Genomic DNA, 19,792 nt, shown 5'->3' with positions numbered 1-19,792 from the left:
TCTTTAAGGGAGAAATGTATGAAAGGTGGCTGTGAATGATACAAGTTCATGAAAGGTGTATGAGAATGTCAGGCAGTGTTGGTGTGGAGAGTCTGAAAGTGGATGGTGTAGTTAAAACAGAGAAGGAGGGAATCAGGGAGGCAAGCAAAGGGTTCTTGGAAGAAGTAGATGGGATAGGTGAGATGTTTAGTGTGAGAGAAGGATGTGTGACACTGGAAAGGAAGAATCTGCTAGGAGGAAGAGAGGAGGTGTGTGAGAAGGAAAAAGACTGGCAAGGCAGCGGGTCCAGATGATATACCGTATGAGCTCTACAAGAATGGTGGTACAGAGGAGCTAACAGCCAGGATGAGAAGAATGAATGTAGGGGCAAGTGTGGGGAATGATAAAGTGTGTGTGTTCCTTTATGCAGATGAAGTAGTCGTTATGAGTGAATCGGCAGATGAGCTTTAAAGCTTGTTGGATGTTGTGGATGGGTATGGAAAAGACTTTGGAGTAAGGTTTAACAGCGAGAAAAGCAATGTAATGACTGTGAATAGGTCAGAGGATGAAAGTAATGTGGTATGGAGACTTGGAGAGAATGAGTTGAAGCGGATGCAGGATTACAAGTACTTAGGGATGTGGATGAGTCCCAGTGGGTGTGCAAAGGCAAAGAATGAAAAGATAAGTATGGTAAACCAGTGGGTAGGTCGATTGGGAAGAGCGGCAAGGATGAGAGCAAGTAAGTATGATGTGTTGAGAGAAGTGTGGAAGAGTGTGGCTGTGCCAAGTATAATGTATGCTATGGATGTGATTGCATGGAAGGAAAGTGAAATTGATAAGTTAGAAGTGGGCCAGAATAGAGTAGCAAGGATGGCACTGATTGCACCGAGGTGCACAGCAGTTGAAGCCTTGAGAGGTGACATGGGATGGAGCACCTTTAGGGAAAGACTCACAAAAGCCACACTTAGGTACAAGATTAGGCTTGAGAGAATGGATGATGCAAGAATAGCAAGGAAGGTGTACCTGTGGAATGAAAGTGGAAGCAAATGGAGGAAGAGGTGCATGAGAATGACAGACAGGAATGGATTGCAAGTTGTGTGGGCGATAAAAATGGCTGGGAGGAATGAAAATAAGCGTGAATGGGTGGTAATAAGAGGAGGCAGAGTGGGAGCTGAATGGGATGTGAGAAAATGGAAGAGTGAGATAGACAAAGAAGTGAAGTGTGTGGGACTCAATGAATGGAAGAATTAGATGGAAAGAAAGAAGACCCTGGAATGGTATTCCGAGCGAGGGCACAGTGTATGGATGTGAATGCAAGGAGTTACAGGTGGTCTGAGTCCCACAGCAAAGTGTGCCAGATGTGTGACATGGGAGAGGATGAGACGGTGGAACATGTGGTGCTGGAGTGCGTGAAGTATGCCAGAGACAGGAATGAGATGATGCAAGTGATATTGACTGAGTTAGAGCATGATAGGAATGAAAGAGTGGAGAAGACAGGAAAAGAGTGGATGGTGTTGTTGCTGGGACTGTGTAGAGAGGCCAATGAAAGGATGATTAAGGCGGTGAAAGAGTTTCTGGAGAGAATGTGGCGTGCCAGGTGTATGAACAATTAGGATAGAGGATGCTGTTCGTTTCTCTTTTTTTTCCCCCTTCTACAGGAGTTGCCGATCCAAAGGCCTGGCCTCGGAGTGATCCTGAGCCACCTGTACCATCAAGATCAAGATCAAGACTAACAATTTCAAAGAATTCCTGCTCTGTGTGTGTGTGTGTGTGTGTGAGAGAGAGAGAGGAGAGAGACAAGAATGGTCTCAAAAACCTACATTTATTTCCTAAGGATGCCAAGAGGTGAGTATAGTAGCAAATAAGAGATGAAGGGGTACATAAATAAATGTTTACTCAATGCACTTCAAGGATGCAGTTGTCATTTTAAGAGGGCTATAAAATAGTGCACTTGTTGAATCAGACACAACCTATACATCCTCACTTCAGCTTTCATGACGCATGGCACTGGCTGGAGCTCCTCGTGCTGCGTATTATGAAGTCCATATGTGTGTGTGTGTGTGTGTGTGTGTGTGTGTGTGTGTGTGTGTATGTGTGTGTGTGTGTGTGTGTGTGTGTGTGTGTGTGTGTGTGTGTGTGTGTGTGTGTGACATACTGACGCCAGCAACGATTTCTGAACATTTATTGGCTTTCTTTCCGATGTGTTAAGATTAGGTTAGTTAGAAAGTTAGGTTAGCTAGGTAGGCAGGCTATGTTTGGTTTGGTTAAGTTAGGTTGGTCAGGTTTGGTTAGGTTAGGTTGGTATGTAAGCTAGGTTTGGTCATGTTAATTAGGTAAGTTGGTTAAGTTTGGTTTGGCAAAGTTAGGTTAGATTAGTTAGGATGGTTGGCTGGGTTTAGTTTAATTAAGTCAAGTTAGGAAGATTGGTTAGGTGTTGTTTGGGTGAGTTAGGTTAGGTTAGTTAGGAAGGTTAGGTTAGGTTGTTTAGGTTAAGTCAGGTTAGGTGTGAAAGTTGGTGAGGTTTGGATTGTTTAAGTCAGGTTAGATTAAGAACTCCATGATCTCATCAGAAACTTATATTAATGCTGCCAGTGAACTTTTTTTTTTTAATTGTGTGTTTTTTTTTATCAGGAGTGCTATTGTGAGCACCTGGTGTGAACTGTGAACTGCACAGTGTAGATGAGTATTTTTTTTTTTTATGTAGGAAGGATACTGGCAAAGGGCAACAAAAATCTAATAAAAAAAATGCCCACTGAAATGCCAGTCCCATAAAGGGGTCAAAGCAGTGGTCAAAAATTGGTGGATAAGTGTCTTGAAACCTCCCTCTTGAAGGAAGTCAAGTCATAGGAAGGTGGAAATACAGAAGCAGGCAGGGAGTTTCAGAGTTTACCAGAAAAAGGGATGAATGATTGAGAATACTGGTTAACTCTTGCGTTAGAGAGGTGGACAGAATAGGGGTGAGAGAAAGAAGAAAGTCTTGTGCAGCGACGCCGCGGAAGAAGGGGAGGCATGCAGTTAGCAAGATCAAAAGAGCAGTTAGCATGAAAATAGCGGTAGAAGACAGCTAGATATGCAACATTGCGGCGGTGAGAGAGAGGCTGAAGACAGTCAGTTAGAGGAGAGGAGTTGATGAGACGAAAAGCTTTTGATTTCACCCTGTCTAGAAGAGCAGTATCAGTGGAACCCCCCCCAGACATGTGAAGCATACTCCATACATGGATGGATAAGGCCCTTGTACAGAGTTAGCAGCTGGGGGGGTGAGAAAAACTGGCGGAGACGTCTCAGAACACCTAACTTCATAGAAGCTGTTTTAGCTAGAGATGAGATGTGAAGTTTCCAGTTCAGATTATAAGTAAAGGACAGACCGAGGATGTTCAGTGTAGAAGAGGGGGACAGTTGAGTGTCATTGAAGAAGAGGGGATAGTTGTCTGGAAGGTTGTGTCGAGTTGATAGATGGAGGAATTGAGTTTTTGAGGCATTGAACAATACCAAGTTTGCTATGCCCCAATCAGAAATTTTAGAAAGATCAGAAATCAGGCGTTCTGTGGCTTCCCCGCATGCTATATTTACCTCCTGAAGGGTTGGACGTCTATGAAAAGACGTGGAAAAGTGCAGGGTGGTATCATCAGCGTAGGAGTGGATAGGACAAGAAGTTTGGTTTAGAAGATCATTAATTAATAATAAGAAGAGAGTTGGTGACAGGACAGAACCCTGAAGAACACCACTGTTAATAGATTTAGGAGAAGAACAGTGACCGTCTACCACAGCAGCAATAGAACGGTCAGAAAGGAAACTTGAGATGAAGTTACAGAGAGAAGGATAGAAACCGTAAGAGGGTAGTTTGGAAATCAAAGCTTTGTGCCAGACTCTATCAAAGGCTTTTGATATGTCCAAGGCAACAGCAAAAGTTTCACCAAAATCTCTAAAAGAGGATGACCAAGACTCAGTAAGGAAAGCCAGAAGATCACCAGTAGAGCGGCCTTGACGGAACCCATACTGGCGATCAGATAGAAGGTTGTGAAGTGATAGATGTTTAAGAATCTTCATGTTGAGGATAGATTCAAGAACTTTAGATAAGCAGGAAATTAAAGCAATAGGACGGTAGTTTGAGGGATTAGAGCGGTCACCCTTTTTAGGAACAGGTTGAATGTAGGCAAACTTCCAGCAAGAAGGAAAGGTAGATGTTGACAGACAGAGCTGAAAGAGTTTGACTAGGCAAGGTGCAAGCACGGAGGCACAGTTTCGGAGAACAATAGGAGGGACCCCATCAGGTCCATAAGCCTTCAGAGGGTTTAGGCCAGCAAGGGTATGGAAAACATCATTGCGAAGAATTTTAATACGTGGCATGAAGTAGTCGGAGGGTGGAGGAGAGGGAGGAACAAGCCCAGAATCGTCCAAGGTAGTGTTTTTAGCAAAGGTTTGAGTAAAGAGTTCAGCTTTAGAAATAGATGTGATAGCAGTGGTGCCATCTGGTTGAAGTAGAGGAGGGAAAGAAGAAGAAGCAAAGTTATTGGAGATATTTTTGGCTAGATGCCAGAAATCACGAGGGGAGTTAGATCTTGAAAGGTTTTGACATTTTCTGTTAATGAAGGAGTTTTTGGCTAGTTGGAGAACAGACTTGGCATGGTTCCGGGCAGAAATATAAAGTGCATGAGATTCTGGTGATGGAAGGCTTAAGTACCTTTTGTGGGCCACCTCTCTATCATGTATAGCACGAGAACAAGCTGTGTTAAACCAAGGTTTAGAAGGTTTAGGACGAGAAAAAGAGTGAGGAATGTACGCCTCCATGCCAGACACTATCACCTCTGTTATGCGATCAGCACACAAAGACGGGTCTCTGACACGGAAGCAGTAGTCATTCCAAGGAAAATCAGCGAAATACCTCCTCAGGTCCCCCCAACTAGCAGAGGCAAAACGCCAGAGGCACCCTCGCTTAGGAGGATCCTGAGGAGGGATTGGAGTGATAGAACAAGATAAAGATATGAGATTGTGATCGGAGGAGCCCAACGGAGAAGAAAGGGTGACAGCATAAGCAGAAGTATTAGAGGTCAGGAAAAGGTCAAGAATGTTGGGCGTATCTCCAAGACGGTCAGGAATACGAGTAGGGTGTTGCACCAATTGCTCTAGGTCATGGAAGATAGCAAAGTTGTAGGCTAGTTCACCAGGATGGTCAGTGAAGGGAGAGGAAAGCCAAAGCTGGTGGTGAACATTGAAGTCTCCAAGAATGGAGATCTCTGCAAAAGGAAAGAGGGTCAGAATGTGCTCCACTTTGGAAGTTAAGTAGTCAAAGAATTTCTTATAGTCAGAGGAGTTAGGAGAGAGGTATACAGCACAGATAAATTTAGTATGAGAATGACTCTGTAGTCGTAGCCAGATGGTGGAAAACTCGGAAGATTCAAGAGCGTGGGCACGAGAGCAGGTTAAGTCATTGCACACATAAACGCAGCATCCAGTTTTGGATCGAAAATGAGGATAGAGAAAGTATGAGGGAACAGAAAAAGGGTTACTGTCAGTTGCCTCAGACACCTGAGTTTCAGTGAGGAAAAGAAGATGAGGTTTAGAAGAGGAGAGGTGGTGTTCTACAGATTGAAAATTAGATCTTATACCGGGAATGTTGCAGAAGTTAATGAAGAAAAAGTTGAGGGGGGTGTCAAGACACTTAGGGTCGTCAACAGAAAGGCAGTCCGACCTGGGGACATTTATGGTCCCCTCCCCAGATGGGAACTCCGAGGTGTAGGAGTCGCCATGATTTTAAAATTTTTGAGTGAAGGGTGTGTGTGCTATTAGGTGCTTGTATTTTTGTGTGGAGGAAGAGAGTTGTCTTTAGAGGGCAGGCTGTGACTGCCCCCTTGTGTTGTGAGACACAAAGGGAAACGTTCACAGGGACAAAACTGTTTTTTATGCCAAGTTTTGATGCTTTTTCACTAATTTGCAATTAATTTATGTCATAAATTACTGTTCCTTATGGTGGACAGGCGGTAAAAATGAAAACTGAATGATTTGTGACAGGAAGTGAATGAAGATTTTTAAAAATCACATCAGAACTTAACAGGAAAAAAAAAAGTTTTGTTCACCATATGGAGTTTGTAGAGAAGCAGGAAATTTACTTTGGATTGTTTCTTCACGTAATGGGTTGATGAGTGACTGTGTGGCAGGAAATTCCTGGTAGGATGTGACAAAAGATGTGTGCATGCAGAGTGTGTGTTTATAACAAATGTTGTACAGGATTCACCTGAAGACCAGGTGCACATTTTCATAAGCAGGTGTAGTTTCCTCGGCATAGAGTTGCAGTAAATTGCTTGTACAAATATCTCTTTGCAAGGTTATTGGTTTCTAAGAAAGAAGTTCATGTAGAAAAACAGCAAAATCCAGCAATATCTCTAAAGACAAAACTGCACGTACAAGTTTGGGATCTAAACTCTTTCAGTATTTTTACCTCTCATTCTTTGATGATTTTATGTCGAGTTGTGTGGTGCACAGATATTGAGTGTAGGTATGTATTTATTATCACTTTCTGGTTATTACATCTCCACTACATTTTCAGACGGTTCCGGTGGGTGAAAAGCCTGAATGTAGCACGCCAGAAACACACCCAGGTGGTCTGTGATGACCGTTTCCTCCTTGTTTCCTTGGGAGCAAGGGTCGTCTTCTCAGTAATGCCGTCCCGTATGTGACGAGAGGCTATTTTCAGTAATTGAGTTTTTTGTCCCTGATAATGTACATGTTTTAAAATGCAGTGTTTACATTGTATAATGAAAAATTTTGGCAGTACTCATAGTTGTATTAAAATGTACTGGATTTATTTTGAGAGCTGCTGACTTAATGCAGCGAGTACTGTTGTACCCAACCGTCATTACTGTCTGGATGTGCGCTGGTGACCTGAGGCACTGTGAAGCACGGCACGGTGGTCGGAGGTTGTGATTTGTAAAATAATGTATATCAAATGTTGGCTACATTTTAACATTGCCTCACGGTTTAGGTAAAGTATGGAACTGTACAACACAGCTTGTGTTGTACAGCTTTGGTATTGTTGTTGTTTATTTACTCAATTTTTTTGTTTCTTCAGCGTGTCATTTTCAGTGCATTGGAATTTGCTGAGATGGCAGTCCTTGAGGTGGCAGTCCTGTACACGACAGCCACGGTGGTCACAGCAGTGGGACACTTGAAGGTGCATAGATGGCAGTCCTTGAGGTGGCAGTCCTGTACACGACAGCCACGGTGGTCACGGCAGTGGGACACTTGAAGGTGCATAGGTAGCAGTCCTTGAGGTGGCAGTTCTGTACAGGACAGCCATGGTGGTCACGGCAGTGGGACACTTGAAGGTGCATAGATGTGTATATACACACACCTTCATTGTTTATTACTTCTTAGTGTGTGCCATATTCCTTCTTACATTAATTTTTCACCTGTCTTGTGTGTGTGTTCCAGCAGGGCTCGTAGTGTCGTATCTCCATATCTATATTTATCCAGCATTTCCTTAAACTTATCCACGTTTGGTGTTGTAACAACCTCTTCATTTCTGCTGTTCCAGATATCCACATTCCTGTGTGGAAAACTGTACTTCTTGATGTCCCTCAAACACTGACTCTTCCTGTTCTTCTTTGAGTGCCCTCTCGTCCGTCCAGCTTCGTCTTCTTTCAGCACCGCCAGGTCCTGTGTGTCTATCTTCTCAGTGCGGTTAACTGTTTTATACATAGTTGTTAGATCTCCTCTTTCTCTTCTAACTTGCAAAGTTGGCAGTCACATTTCTTTCAACCTTTCTCTGTACGTTAGGTCTTTTCTTTCAGCTCCGGTACCATCCTTGTAGCTGCCCGCTGAATTCTTTCCAACTTCTTCATGTCCTTCTTCATATGCGGAGAACACACCACTGCTGCACGTTCCAGCCTGGGACGTAGCATAGTGGCTATAATTTTTTTCATCCTAGTCTTGTCCATGTAATGAAATGCCACCCTAACATGTTGTTATCTCACTTGTACGCTGTTCATGGGTCAGGGTATCTTGAATAACCACTCCTAGGTCTTTCTCCTCCTTGTTGCTCTTCATTATTATTTCCTCCCCATTTTATGGTCCCATGCAGGTCATTTTTTTTACTCTTTCCCAGTTCCTTCATATGGCATTTGTTAGCATTCAGTTCCAATTTCCACTTCTTGCTCCACCCATAAGATTTGTGAATATCTCTTTGCAGCTCCATACAATGAGCATGGCTCTTTGTTACTCTTAACAATTTTGCATCACCAGCAAGCAGATTAAAATAACTGGTCAAACATTCCTGCATATCACTGATTTATATTTGGAATATAACGGGTGCTAACACTGACCCCTGTAGTACTCCACTTGTTACATTACTTCATTTTGAACAGGTGTCCCTGATCACAGTTCTCATTTCTCTATCCTTTAAGTAGTCTCTCATCCATTGTCACTTTTTCTCACTGGGCCTAAGTGTTTAATTGGGCTCTGGTTTTTATGTAAACCCCAGGTCTCGCATAGATGGTTCCTCTTCCCCTCTGTATCTTGTAAATTCTTCCACACATCGGTCCATTGTATTCACCATAGCTAACCACAACATTTCTTCACCATTTCTTGTCCTGCTTTTCCAGAATGCCAGAGATCAGTTCCTTTATGCACCTTATTTCTCTCTCCACGCTGGTTGTCCTCCTCACATTTCCTTTATCTTCTCTGAATCCCCCCAAAATACCTTTCTCCACTTCCTTCCACCAAGTGTCTCATACCCACAGGGGTTCCAATACAATGTACCCTCTGTCTCACCTCCTCACTCCTCACTGATCAAATTTTCCTTTCTTATGACTGAATCTTCCAATCCTGTGGTTTTTTCTCCTTAATTTTTCTTTAAATTCTTTAAAGTTTAGTTCTGTTACCTCGTGGTCACTTTTCCTGCTGGACGTTTGTATTCCATATTATCAACAATTTCTGGTTCTTTTTGTAGACACTAAATCTAGTTTTGGTGGTTCTTCATTTTCTCTATATCTTGTATTTTCTCTAACCCAGTGGGCAAGTGTGTTTTTCTTTGCCAGTGTCAAGAGTCTGCATCCCCGTGACATGATCCCTCCCGTGGCTGTCAAATCTTCCCAACAAACATCGTTGCTGTTCGAATCTTCCAGCAGTACTAGCCTGTCATTCTTACTCATTATTCTGTCCCAACAATCTCTTGTATCTTTCAGTAGAGTATTATATTCATCTAAATCCCATGAGCTTGTCTTAGGTGGGACATATACCACAACAAAGGTCCTTAGACCATTTACTGCCCGTTTCACCTTCACTTCAATCATTTCCTCGTGTCTTTCTCCAAGGAACACTTATTTCACTTGTAGCTCTTTCCTTGTCAGCATCCTTACTCCACCACCCTGTTTATTTTTTTCTATTCTTCATCCACATGTTGTACTTCATCAATATTAACTGCAGTAACTTCATCACTTAATTTATATTCAGTAACTCCCTTAGTATCAGGCTTATTTTCTCTTAGGAAACCATTTAACTCTTTTCATGTTGTTAATATGCCATTGACATTGGTGTTTGCCACCTTTAGCTCTTTCAATGCCTCTCCCTGTTTCCTGCAAACCACTTCTTTAGTTTCATGTCTACTGCTTTCCAGTAGAATTTCTTTTTCTCTTCTTCGGTTCCTTCCCCATTTTTTGCATTTGTCTTATTCAACATATCGTTCATTTTCTTTCTTTCCTCTTCACTTAAGTCTCTTCTTATCCATATTTGTTTAAAGTCGTCTTTTTTTTTTTTTTGACAGCTTCCAGGCACTTAACATAACTGTTTCGGCTGCAATTTGGGACCCAAACCTAACTTTGATTGGCCTGTTACCTCCTTGCACATATTTGCTAATCCTTGTCACTTCTTCAGTCTCTCCACTGTGCTGTCACTTTCCTCAACAGCTTGACTAATCACTTTCTTGACTGACTCTATCAAATTTCTCTCTTTCATATTTGATAGGTTTCACTTCATCCTTGACATCAAACACTACCCCACACTTTTTTTTTTTTTTTTACTACTGTGTCTCTAACTAACTTCTCCTTTTGCTTGATTACTTTCACCACAGAATTTTCCATCTCTTCCTTCAACTGCATTTCCATAATGTTTGATATTCACCTTCTCCTCTTCCTGTTTTTTTTTTTTGTCCAATCCTGTTGCCTTTTATTAATTTCATTGATGTTTTGTGTATTTACACTTACTGTCCTAACACAGACCTTAACTTTCTCCGCATAACTGCCACAGCTTTTCCTTAAATCTCAATTTTCTCAGTGTTCTCGAGCATCAGACACTTTCTAAACACGGTTGTTCTTGGCATTTCTGTTTCTTCTGGTCTAAAGCCTTGGAAGTCCTTCATACGTGGACTATTACGTACTTCTTCTGACCAACTCTCCATTCCGTCTTCGTCTTCGTCTCCGGCCATTTGTTTACGCTCATCAGCTTTTCCACCTGTCGCTCTGGCACCACCGCCCTCTGTCATTTCTCTTGTTTATTTTTTTTATTTTATTTTATTGTTTTTTTTCCGAATACAGGGGGGTACAGTACATGTAGCATAGCTCCATGCCTTAGGCCCTGGAGTTTGTATTTATTGCAACTTCTATCTGGCAAAGCTGTATTTCTTCTGGAGCCCTCTCACAACACATCTGCTCAAGGCGTGCGCCACACGGTGTGTGTGTGTGTGTGTGTGTATGTGTGTGTGTGTGTGTGTGTAGCTGTTTGTGTGACAAAGGCTCATTCATGCTGAATACCTTGATATATATTTTCATTTATTGTTTAATGCAGTATGTCTGTTTGAGTAACTTTTGCTTATTACTATATTGATAACAGTAGAGTTTCTTTTGAATTTGTGTTGTCATTACATTTCAATGTTTTATTTTCATGAAGTAAATCATGGTTTGTCCTGTTCCTACAAATGGTGATACTGGTGTCGCCTCCATGAGACACTTTGCCTGCAGATGGTGCACACACCACCAATTTATGAGTCTGCCACACCCATGTACATGTGCTAGTGGTTGGAATGCAGGCTTCTATCGCCAGAAACAAAAGACCTGGTAGTTTGAGGCAGTGTTGAGCCATTACTTGCAGCTGCAACTAGCCAGGCTAGATGAAAACTGTGGTCTCTCATAAAGCCCTCAACAGTCAGGTGACAGTGTGGGCTCTCCCGAGGCAAGTGTACACCGTGTGAATGTACACACTCGAAAGCCACCGTGACTGACGCATTGCCTGTCCGGCAGGTGGCGTCCCTCGTCAGGTGCCCGCACAGTGCCTTATCACTGAGCAGCAGCTTGGGGGAGCAGTCCAGACACCACCACAGCCTCGCCCCAAGCCTGGTGACTGCTGTTATTTGCTTCACAATGTTGTGAGTGCTATAATTGTATACTTTATCGAGTTTTCCGCGTCAGTTCGCGTTTGTCTTTGAACCGTTGTTATAACTTTTTGTTTTGTTTTGTGTGAAAACACCACTTTGCAGAGGCAGCTACAAATGTGAATCTGATATATGAAAGACAAATTAGAGTTTTTGAAGTTATGATAACTATCAACAAAACAGCTGAAATACTTATGAAATGTTTTCAGGGTGTAGAAAAATCAGGTTGCCGCAGAATTTCATCAGCGAGCTCAGAAAACAAGCAAAGGGATTGAGGTAGCAGACCCTGAAGAGTCCACAGCAGCTGAAAACTCCATTTCTCCATATGCAAGCCCTGAAGTGCAGGAGTTTATCAGAGGACAGGTAATTAATGGCTTAGGAAATAAGAAGGGCAGAAGATATGGGGGACAAGGGAGGAGGTTTGCTCTGGCCTTGCGTTACCATAGTCCTAAGGCGTGTAGGTTTTAAAGCTCTACTTTTTCACTCCCCAGCAGTTCCAATCTTCACCTTTGGCTAAGGCAAATTTCCATCCAAGCAGGCTGGAGCAAACAAACTCACAGTCCTGAGGAAGAGCAGACACCACGTCGAAGGAAGAGACTCTGTGGCATGCATTTGATGCAGTGACCGTCAGAGAATCTTTCCATTTTCACCCGGCTTCTGATTCCATCATTGGTACGAAGGATTTTGGAGATCTTGGCAAGAGTCTGAAGCAGGCAAACCATGCACCTGTGTTCATGGCTAAAGGGTTGGCCAGAAAGTGGAAAATGGTTAGGTTAGGTTAGATCAGGTTATGTTAGGATAGGTCAGGTCAGATCAGGTCAGGTTAGGATTGCCTTATTTTAAGCTCTCGTCTCCATTCAAGTACAAAAAACGAGCACTTCCGCGTTCCCCGCCCACAAACCCCTCTTCCCAACGAGTCCCCAAGGTCACCGGGGGACGAGAGAAGAAGAGGCTGCAGAGTGAAGTGATTCCACTGTGTTTTGTGCTCAAAATCGTCCATAACATAAACAATCAATAATGGACATCACAGTTTTGTAGTTTGCGGTTTGGTCGTACTGTAGCAATTTATCCTCCTCAGGCATAGGTTGGTTAGGTTAGGTTATGCCTGCTTAGGATAGGTGGCTTAGGGTAGGCTAGGTTAGCTTAGGTTAAAACCCTTCAGAGAGTCTCTTGGGGCCTTTACCAGAGCTCGGCTCGGGGAACACGTCGCGTTCACCTCCTAGCCCCTCCACGCTGCCGCCAGTCAGCACGTGGCTCAAGACTTGTCGTCAGGAGCAGGACTAAACAGCCGATCGTTTGAAGAATCACATCGTGCTCATTTTTTCAAGTGTTGGGATGATGTGAGTTGTGCACTTTTCTTTGCTGGTCTCCCTGTGGATTGCATGTTTACATTTTTGATGAGTGCTTGCATTCAAGTAGGATCTGATGCACTCAGTGTAAATACAAAACTGATTTTGTGACACCTGTGAGTGCTTTCAAGAACACTTATCAGTCTACCACCAGACTGCAACACTGCCCGTGCTAGCGAGGTGCTGCTTAAACTGAGCGGCTGGGCAGTCAGGCGCGTGCATTTTGCACTTGCTACACCGACGCAAAGCATTACTGGTGTTCACCTGACAGCCGCAGGGTGTCCACGGACGTGACCATGAGGACTGTCCACAGTAGGCCCAATGACAAGCTGAGGAGTGAATTTGCTTGCTCTGTGGAGATTCAGGGGAACCACAATCATCCCCTTGGCCCTGCTGATGCCCTCGGTGAACCAAGGGTGCCCTCAGCTACACGAGAGCTATTTGAGAGCCATTTGAACCAAGGTACACTAAAACCCTTAAGTTATTATTATTATTATTATTATTATTATTATTATTATTATTATTATTATTATTATTATTATTATCATTATTATTATTATCATTATTATTATTATTATTAATTCTTTTTATTTTTCTGTCTGTTATTTTCCTGTGAAAAGCAGCACTGGATAGGGATTGTGGGGGAGAGAAAGAGCAGGGTGAAGATAGAGGTGTTTCATTCCCCGAATGTTTCAACAAGCTGCCTTCACAGGGAACGAATTGTCGCCGAATATGACAGCTTGAAAAAATACCGAGGAATGAGAGGTCTGGTGCTTCACCCTGCTTCCTTGCAACCAGCACCTTCCCCGTGCACTCGTGCAGCCTAGAGATGCTGTCTGATGCTTTCTTGTTGGCTTGCAGCTAGTACAGGATGAAATACAGTTTGTGTTCTGAATTAGTGAGTTAGTGTTCAGCTAGCCACCTGTGTTGTTTCCTTCATGACAGTCACGTGTCCGCCACGTTCAATATTTTTGCCCTCTCTTTGAAAAGTGTGCACACCAACTGCTGAAATATTTGCACTGCATCACAGCTCACTCAACAAAACGGGTTACCAAGCTTATAGCATAACCATTACCTGCAGGCTTACCACCTCATTAATATCTATAAGCACCTCTTGAAATTAAGCAATACTTCATTTGTTTAACATGAATTTACAAACACAAATGTGAAGAAAGAAATACATCTTGGTAAAGGATGCAAAATGTTGTAAACAAAAACATTTTGCATCACATTCATATTGGTTAATGTTAGAAAAATGATAAATGTAATAAGCTCACACACACACACACACACACACACAGCTCTATATTTTGAGGGAGTTTCTCCGCTACGACCCTAACCTGGGAGCTACTACTGATTTCAAATGAACTTCTGAGTACCTGACTACTGATGTGACGTGCCACAGGGCCTGAGTAACATTTCTACTGCCAGTACTGAAGGTACTATCAAGTCTTCCCTGTACTGTTGTGTGAGCCACAGAAGGTAAACAAGGTGGTGTGTTTTGCCATGTATATATTGTACCACCTCACCGACTTATGCATGTAAAGAAATTCTATTGCTGAACTCCACACAACAATGGCACACTTCATTGGGTCTGAACTTGAAGAATTAGTGAAAACAAAGGTAGAAAACGAGCTTGCTAATATAACCAGCAGCAATGATGGAAGGGAAAGCAGAAGTGTAAGTAAGACGATTAAGGATGCAGTTGTTATGCTGTCCAGCCTGACAGCATAATCTCGGTCGCTGTGTCTACGGCTGTATCTACTGCTTTCAAGGAATTCAGTGATAAATTAGAAAACAAGATCGCAGTAATGCTGAGGAATTGCCTCCTGCTCAAGTATGAACACGACAAGATGGAGCAGTACTCCCGAAGGGAGAACTTACGTATTTCTGGATGAGAGGAAGAAGAAGACGAAAGTGAGGAGGTGCTGGAAGCTAAAGTTATAGAACTTGCTGATACTATTGGAGTGAAAATTGAGCAGGATGACATTTCTGTTGTTCACCATTTGGGGAGGCCCAGGGAAGGAGGTAGGCCAGTGATTGTGAGGTTTTGCCACCGAAAGAAAAGAAATGAAATTATGCAAAAAAAAAAAAAAAAAAAAAAAAAACTGAAAGGTAGGCAAAGAAAAGTGTATATAAATGATGACATGACCTCCTTAAGGGCTAAAATATTGAATATGGTTAAGGAGCAAGAAACAGTGAAAAATGTGTCCACAAGGGAGGGGAGCATTCTTGCATGCTTGCACAGTGGGGGTAGACCTGTTGTTATAAACTGTCCTGATGACTTAGAAAAGGTTGTTATATCTGCTCCTGATTGGAAAAGGTTAAATCTAGATCACTTAACAAGGGCCTAGGATGGCCCTGCTGGGGCACAGCACATACTTGGGCATGATAATAGTGTTAGTGTAAGTAATATTAACTCTGTTCAGTTTGTTCCTCCCCTGGATTATATTAATGTGTCATCTCTTAATGTCTGTGGTATCAAGTCAAAGTTTTTATCTATGAATTTTGTTAACTTTATTAAAGATTATGGTGTGATTTGTTGATGTGAAACTAAGTGTGATGATACTGATGTAATTAATGTAAAAAACAATATGGGAAATATCGGCTTTGACATTGTCTTTAAGGACAGAAGCAAATTAAGCAGGTTTAAATCTGGGGGTTTACTCATGGCCATCAAGAAAAATGCTAGTTTTAAGTGGAGGCATATTAGTAACACTTATGATTCTTTACTTTCAGTTAAAGTTGATAGAAGTAGTGTAAATTTTGGTAGGGAACTGGTAATAAGCTGTGTTTACATTCCCCCCTCACACTCTAGATATGGTAATGAAGAGCACTATGACGAGCTGGATGATTTTTTGCTTACTTACTCATGTGATGATTATGTGCATTGCATGTGCTTTGTGGTGATTTTAATGCTCACACTCTCACTATGTCCGATGTTCCTTCTGAGGCTGCTGAGGACCCTGTGTCTGTAAGTTTAACTAATTTTGGAATAACTGAGACTAGAGCAAACCAAAACTTAACCCCAGATAGGAATTCATATGGGAAAAGTTGTTGGATGTTTGTAAGAATCACCAAGTTTATATATTCAATGGAAGGTTAGGGGAGGACTGCAGCATTGGCAAACAATACAAATATTGACTATTTTTTAGGATCACCAGTGATTATGAAATATGCTGTAGTTTTTAAAGTATTAGATTATGAACCTTTGTGGTCTGATGTACACTGTGGACTACATGCAAGGATCAAATTTGAGATACAAAGTACGGTGCCTGTTGTAAACCGAGAAGCAAAGGAATCAAGACAATCAGGTGTAAGGCCAAGTAAATGGAATGTTGAAAAACAATTTTTATGTGTGAGTAATATTGATGAAACTAAGATAAATGAACTGATTGCAAAAGTGGATGAATTACCCATGGATGCTATTAATCTAGATTTAAAACAAATACTGATTGAGGCGGCACTTGCAACTTTCCCACCATATGAGAAAAGATCATTCATGAAAAGTCCAATAATGCCACCTCAATGGGATTTTATAAAGAGTGCTGGCCATCTAGAAAGGAATACCACAAAGCTAGACAGAGGTTTCATTTGCATAGTGAACATTTTAACAACATGATTGAGAAAAGCAGGAAAAATAAAGCAAATCTAAAAAGAGTGAAGAATAAGGAGACGGATAACTTAATAAAGAAATTTAGAAAATATAAGAGTGATGACCCTACAGCATATTGGAAAATTTTAAATAGTCAAAAAAGAACTTATCTGATCCCCATAACACTAAATGAATTCTATGAGCATTTTAAGCAGCTAGCGTGTGATGAAAATTCTGACAATAGTGATGTGAATATTACAAATGATGAAGACCGTGTGGATGCTGAAATTTTATCAGTACTTAATGATCCTATAAGTGAAGGAGAGGTAGTTAGAAATATTAAGAAGTAAAAAAAAAAACAATAAATCCCCAGCATCTGATATGATATTAAATTAATATATTAAAAGTACTTGATACTGGTGTCATGCCAGCTGAATGGTTGGTGGGTACAATAGTGCCACTCTATTAAAACAAGGGAGACATCCAGGATGTTAGTAATTACAGGGCCATCACCTTACTTAGCTGCATGGGGAAGCTGTTCACCTTCATACTTAATGAGACTTAATGATTATTCAAATACCTTATCTACCATTAATGAAACACAAACGGGCTTCAGACACAGATATTCCACTCTGGATCATATATTTTTCTTCAAATGTGTCATTGATTTATTTAAGTGAAAGAAGAGAAAGCTATTTTCTTTATTTGTTGATTACAAGAAAGCCTTTGATATGGTACAGCGTGAAGGTTTATGGTGTAAACTTGTGAAGGAAGAGATGCAAGGAAAAATTCTAAATGTAATCAGAAATATGTACAATAATATCAGATCATGTGTCATGCTTAACCAGGAGATTTCAGACACCTTTGTTTGCAATGTAGGGGTAAAACAGGGGGAAAATTTATCACTGGTGTTTTTTGCTTTTTATGTGAATGATATTGAAAGTAAATTAATTGAATATAATTGCAGTTATGTAAATTTTGGTGACGATTTCTTAAACATGTATCTTAAACTATTTGTTATTATGTATGCAGATGATACAATTATTTTGTGTGACAGTGAGGATGGAATGAAGCAGGCACTGGTTGCTCTGAATTTATATTGTAATGAATGGAAATTGAAGCTAAATTATAACAAAACAAAAATAGTAGTGTTTAGCAGGGGAAGACAAAATTTAACTATGAACTTGAATTTGGTGGTGAAAACATTGAAGTAGTGACAGAGTTTAAGTATCTTGGAGTATTATTAAATTATAATGGGAGGTTTCGCAAAGGTGAGCTGGAGCTAAAAGAGACACCTACAAGAGCAATGTACTCATTAATAAGTAAGTGTAGGAAGTTTGACTTGCCAGTGGATATACAACTCAAATTATTTACCACCACGGTGTTACCTATATTGAGTTTTGCAGCTGAAATTTTGGGTTACCATATTCCTAGGGAGTTAGAGTATATGTACATGAATTTTTTAAAGCAGGTTTTGGGTGTTCATGAGAATACTTGTAATGACATGGTGTATGGTGAACCGGGTGTATTTCTACTTGATATTTATATAAAGAAAAACAAAAAAATGATAGGTTATTGGTCTAGGCTAATTTCAGGTAAAAATACTAAACTGTGTTATTTAATGTACCAATGTCTATTGCAGCTGGATAGGTTAGGGCTTCATACTTCTCCATGGTAAACTTGTATAAAGAATATTTGTAATGACTGTGGAATGTCTGGTATGTGGTGTTGCAAGATGTTCCTAATTCAAGATGGGTGAAGAAAGCTATGGAACAGAGATTGAAAGATCAGTGGCTTGTAACTTGGCATCATAATTTAGAAACAAAATCATTAAGTAGCAGTTATAGGGTGTTTAAGACAGATTTTGGCAGAGAACAGTATTTAGAACAGTTAACAAAGGGTGACAGATTATTAGTGACTAAATTTAGAAGTTGTAATAATAGACTTCCTGTAAATGTTGGTAGGTATCAAGGTGTCAGTAGAGAAGATAGGGTATGTAACATGTGTAATGCTGAGGTAGAAGGAGAAGAATTTCATGTTCTTTTTTAATGTACTGATATGGAAATTGTTAGGTTAGGTAATATGTATATAGCAAATTACATAAATAGGCCAACAATTCAAATATGTTTTGTTCATGCAAAGTATAAGTTCAAATGTGATAAAGAAATTATTTTTGTTTTTTGAGGATGGTGCTACGCATGTTTAGATAAACAGTGTGCAAAACACCTCAATAGTTTTTTTTTTTTATTTCTTAATTAGTGACAGTATGTATCATCATATATGCATACACATTTTTTTTATATTAATTTTTTGCCATTGCTTACAGCGTATTTCATTTGTATGTATTTGTCTTTTCTTATGTAATATTATGCACATTCTGTATATAATCTATATATAGTGTCTGTATTCTTTTGCTGGAGAGCTGTGCTCCATACTTTATAGAAAGTCTGACCTTACTCAATATATTCAATTAAATTCAGTTATAAATTCAATTCACACACACACACACACACACACACACCTGTACACAGTGGTGGCGCTGTAGTCCCTTAATCACTGAGTCTTGGCCTTGCTGCCGTGCCAGGTCAGCGGGGGTCATGTTGTCAGGGGTGGTCAAATGAGGGCTCACGCCGCGTCGCAGCAAAGCCTCCACAGCATCACTGGGAGCCCCGCACAGCGCCGCGGCGTGGAGAGGCGTCAGGCCATCCTGGCTCAGCGTGTGACCATCATAAACCTCGGGGATGTTGGCCATGTCTGCCTCGTTGCCCTCCACCAGCATGGACAAGACTGTGTTGTGGTGGTGTTCATGCCTGCCCCGCCACTCCCTCTGTGATGACAAACAGACACTGTTGCTGCCCACTTGTGTCACCACCACCACCACTACCACTACCATTACCACCACTACTGCTATAAAATGACTACCACCGCCACCAACACCACCACCAATACCATTACTATTAAATCATCACCACCACCACCACCACCAATACCACTACCATTACCACCACTACTACTATAAAATGACCACCACCGCCACCAATACTATTACTATTAAATCATCACCACCACCAATACCATTACTATTAAATGACCACCACTATCAACACCACCACCACCACTACAACAATTACCACAACTACTACTATAAAATGACCACTACCACCACCACCACCACCACCACCTATACTCTTACTATTAAATGAACACTACTATCACAACTACCACCACCACTTCTACTGTAAAATAACCGCCACTGTTACCACCACCAACACCACCATCACTACCACAACCATTACCTCCATCATAACTGCAAGAGAGAGAGAGAGAAAATAATAACTAATTATAATTATGATAGTAATAATAATAATAATAATAATAATAATAATAATAATAATAATAATAATAATAATAAAAGAACAGTGACATAATGAAGTTAAAGGACAAAAAAAAAATAACTAACTGAAAACTGATGTCTACAAAAACCATAATGATCATAAATAATAATAATAT

General features: G+C 40.9%; 1 protein-coding gene and 1 long non-coding RNA gene across 3 annotated transcripts in view; one reads left to right on the top strand and one right to left on the bottom strand.

The window, feature by feature from the left end:
* LOC135106725 (serine/threonine-protein phosphatase 6 regulatory ankyrin repeat subunit B-like) overlaps nt 1-19,792 on the bottom strand; it is a 71,469-nt gene that overhangs the window by 4,241 nt on the left and 47,436 nt on the right. For both annotated transcript variants that reach the window (XM_064015982.1, XM_064015983.1), the window contains exon 14: nt 18,804-19,109. In XM_064015982.1, the coding sequence (XP_063872052.1) occupies nt 18,804-19,109 (306 nt within the window). The remainder of the gene's footprint in view (nt 1-18,803; nt 19,110-19,792) is intronic.
* LOC135106726 (uncharacterized) lies at nt 283-7,306 on the top strand. Its single transcript, XR_010271444.1, has 3 exons — nt 283-1,824; nt 6,524-6,645; nt 7,046-7,306. It is a non-coding gene; the product is annotated as an uncharacterized LOC135106726 (long non-coding RNA).

This window comes from Scylla paramamosain, chromosome 14, assembly GCF_035594125.1.
Source record: "Scylla paramamosain isolate STU-SP2022 chromosome 14, ASM3559412v1, whole genome shotgun sequence".
NCBI classification, from domain to species: Eukaryota; Metazoa; Arthropoda; class Malacostraca; order Decapoda; family Portunidae; genus Scylla; species Scylla paramamosain.
This window is presented reverse-complemented; position numbering and strand designations above follow the sequence as displayed.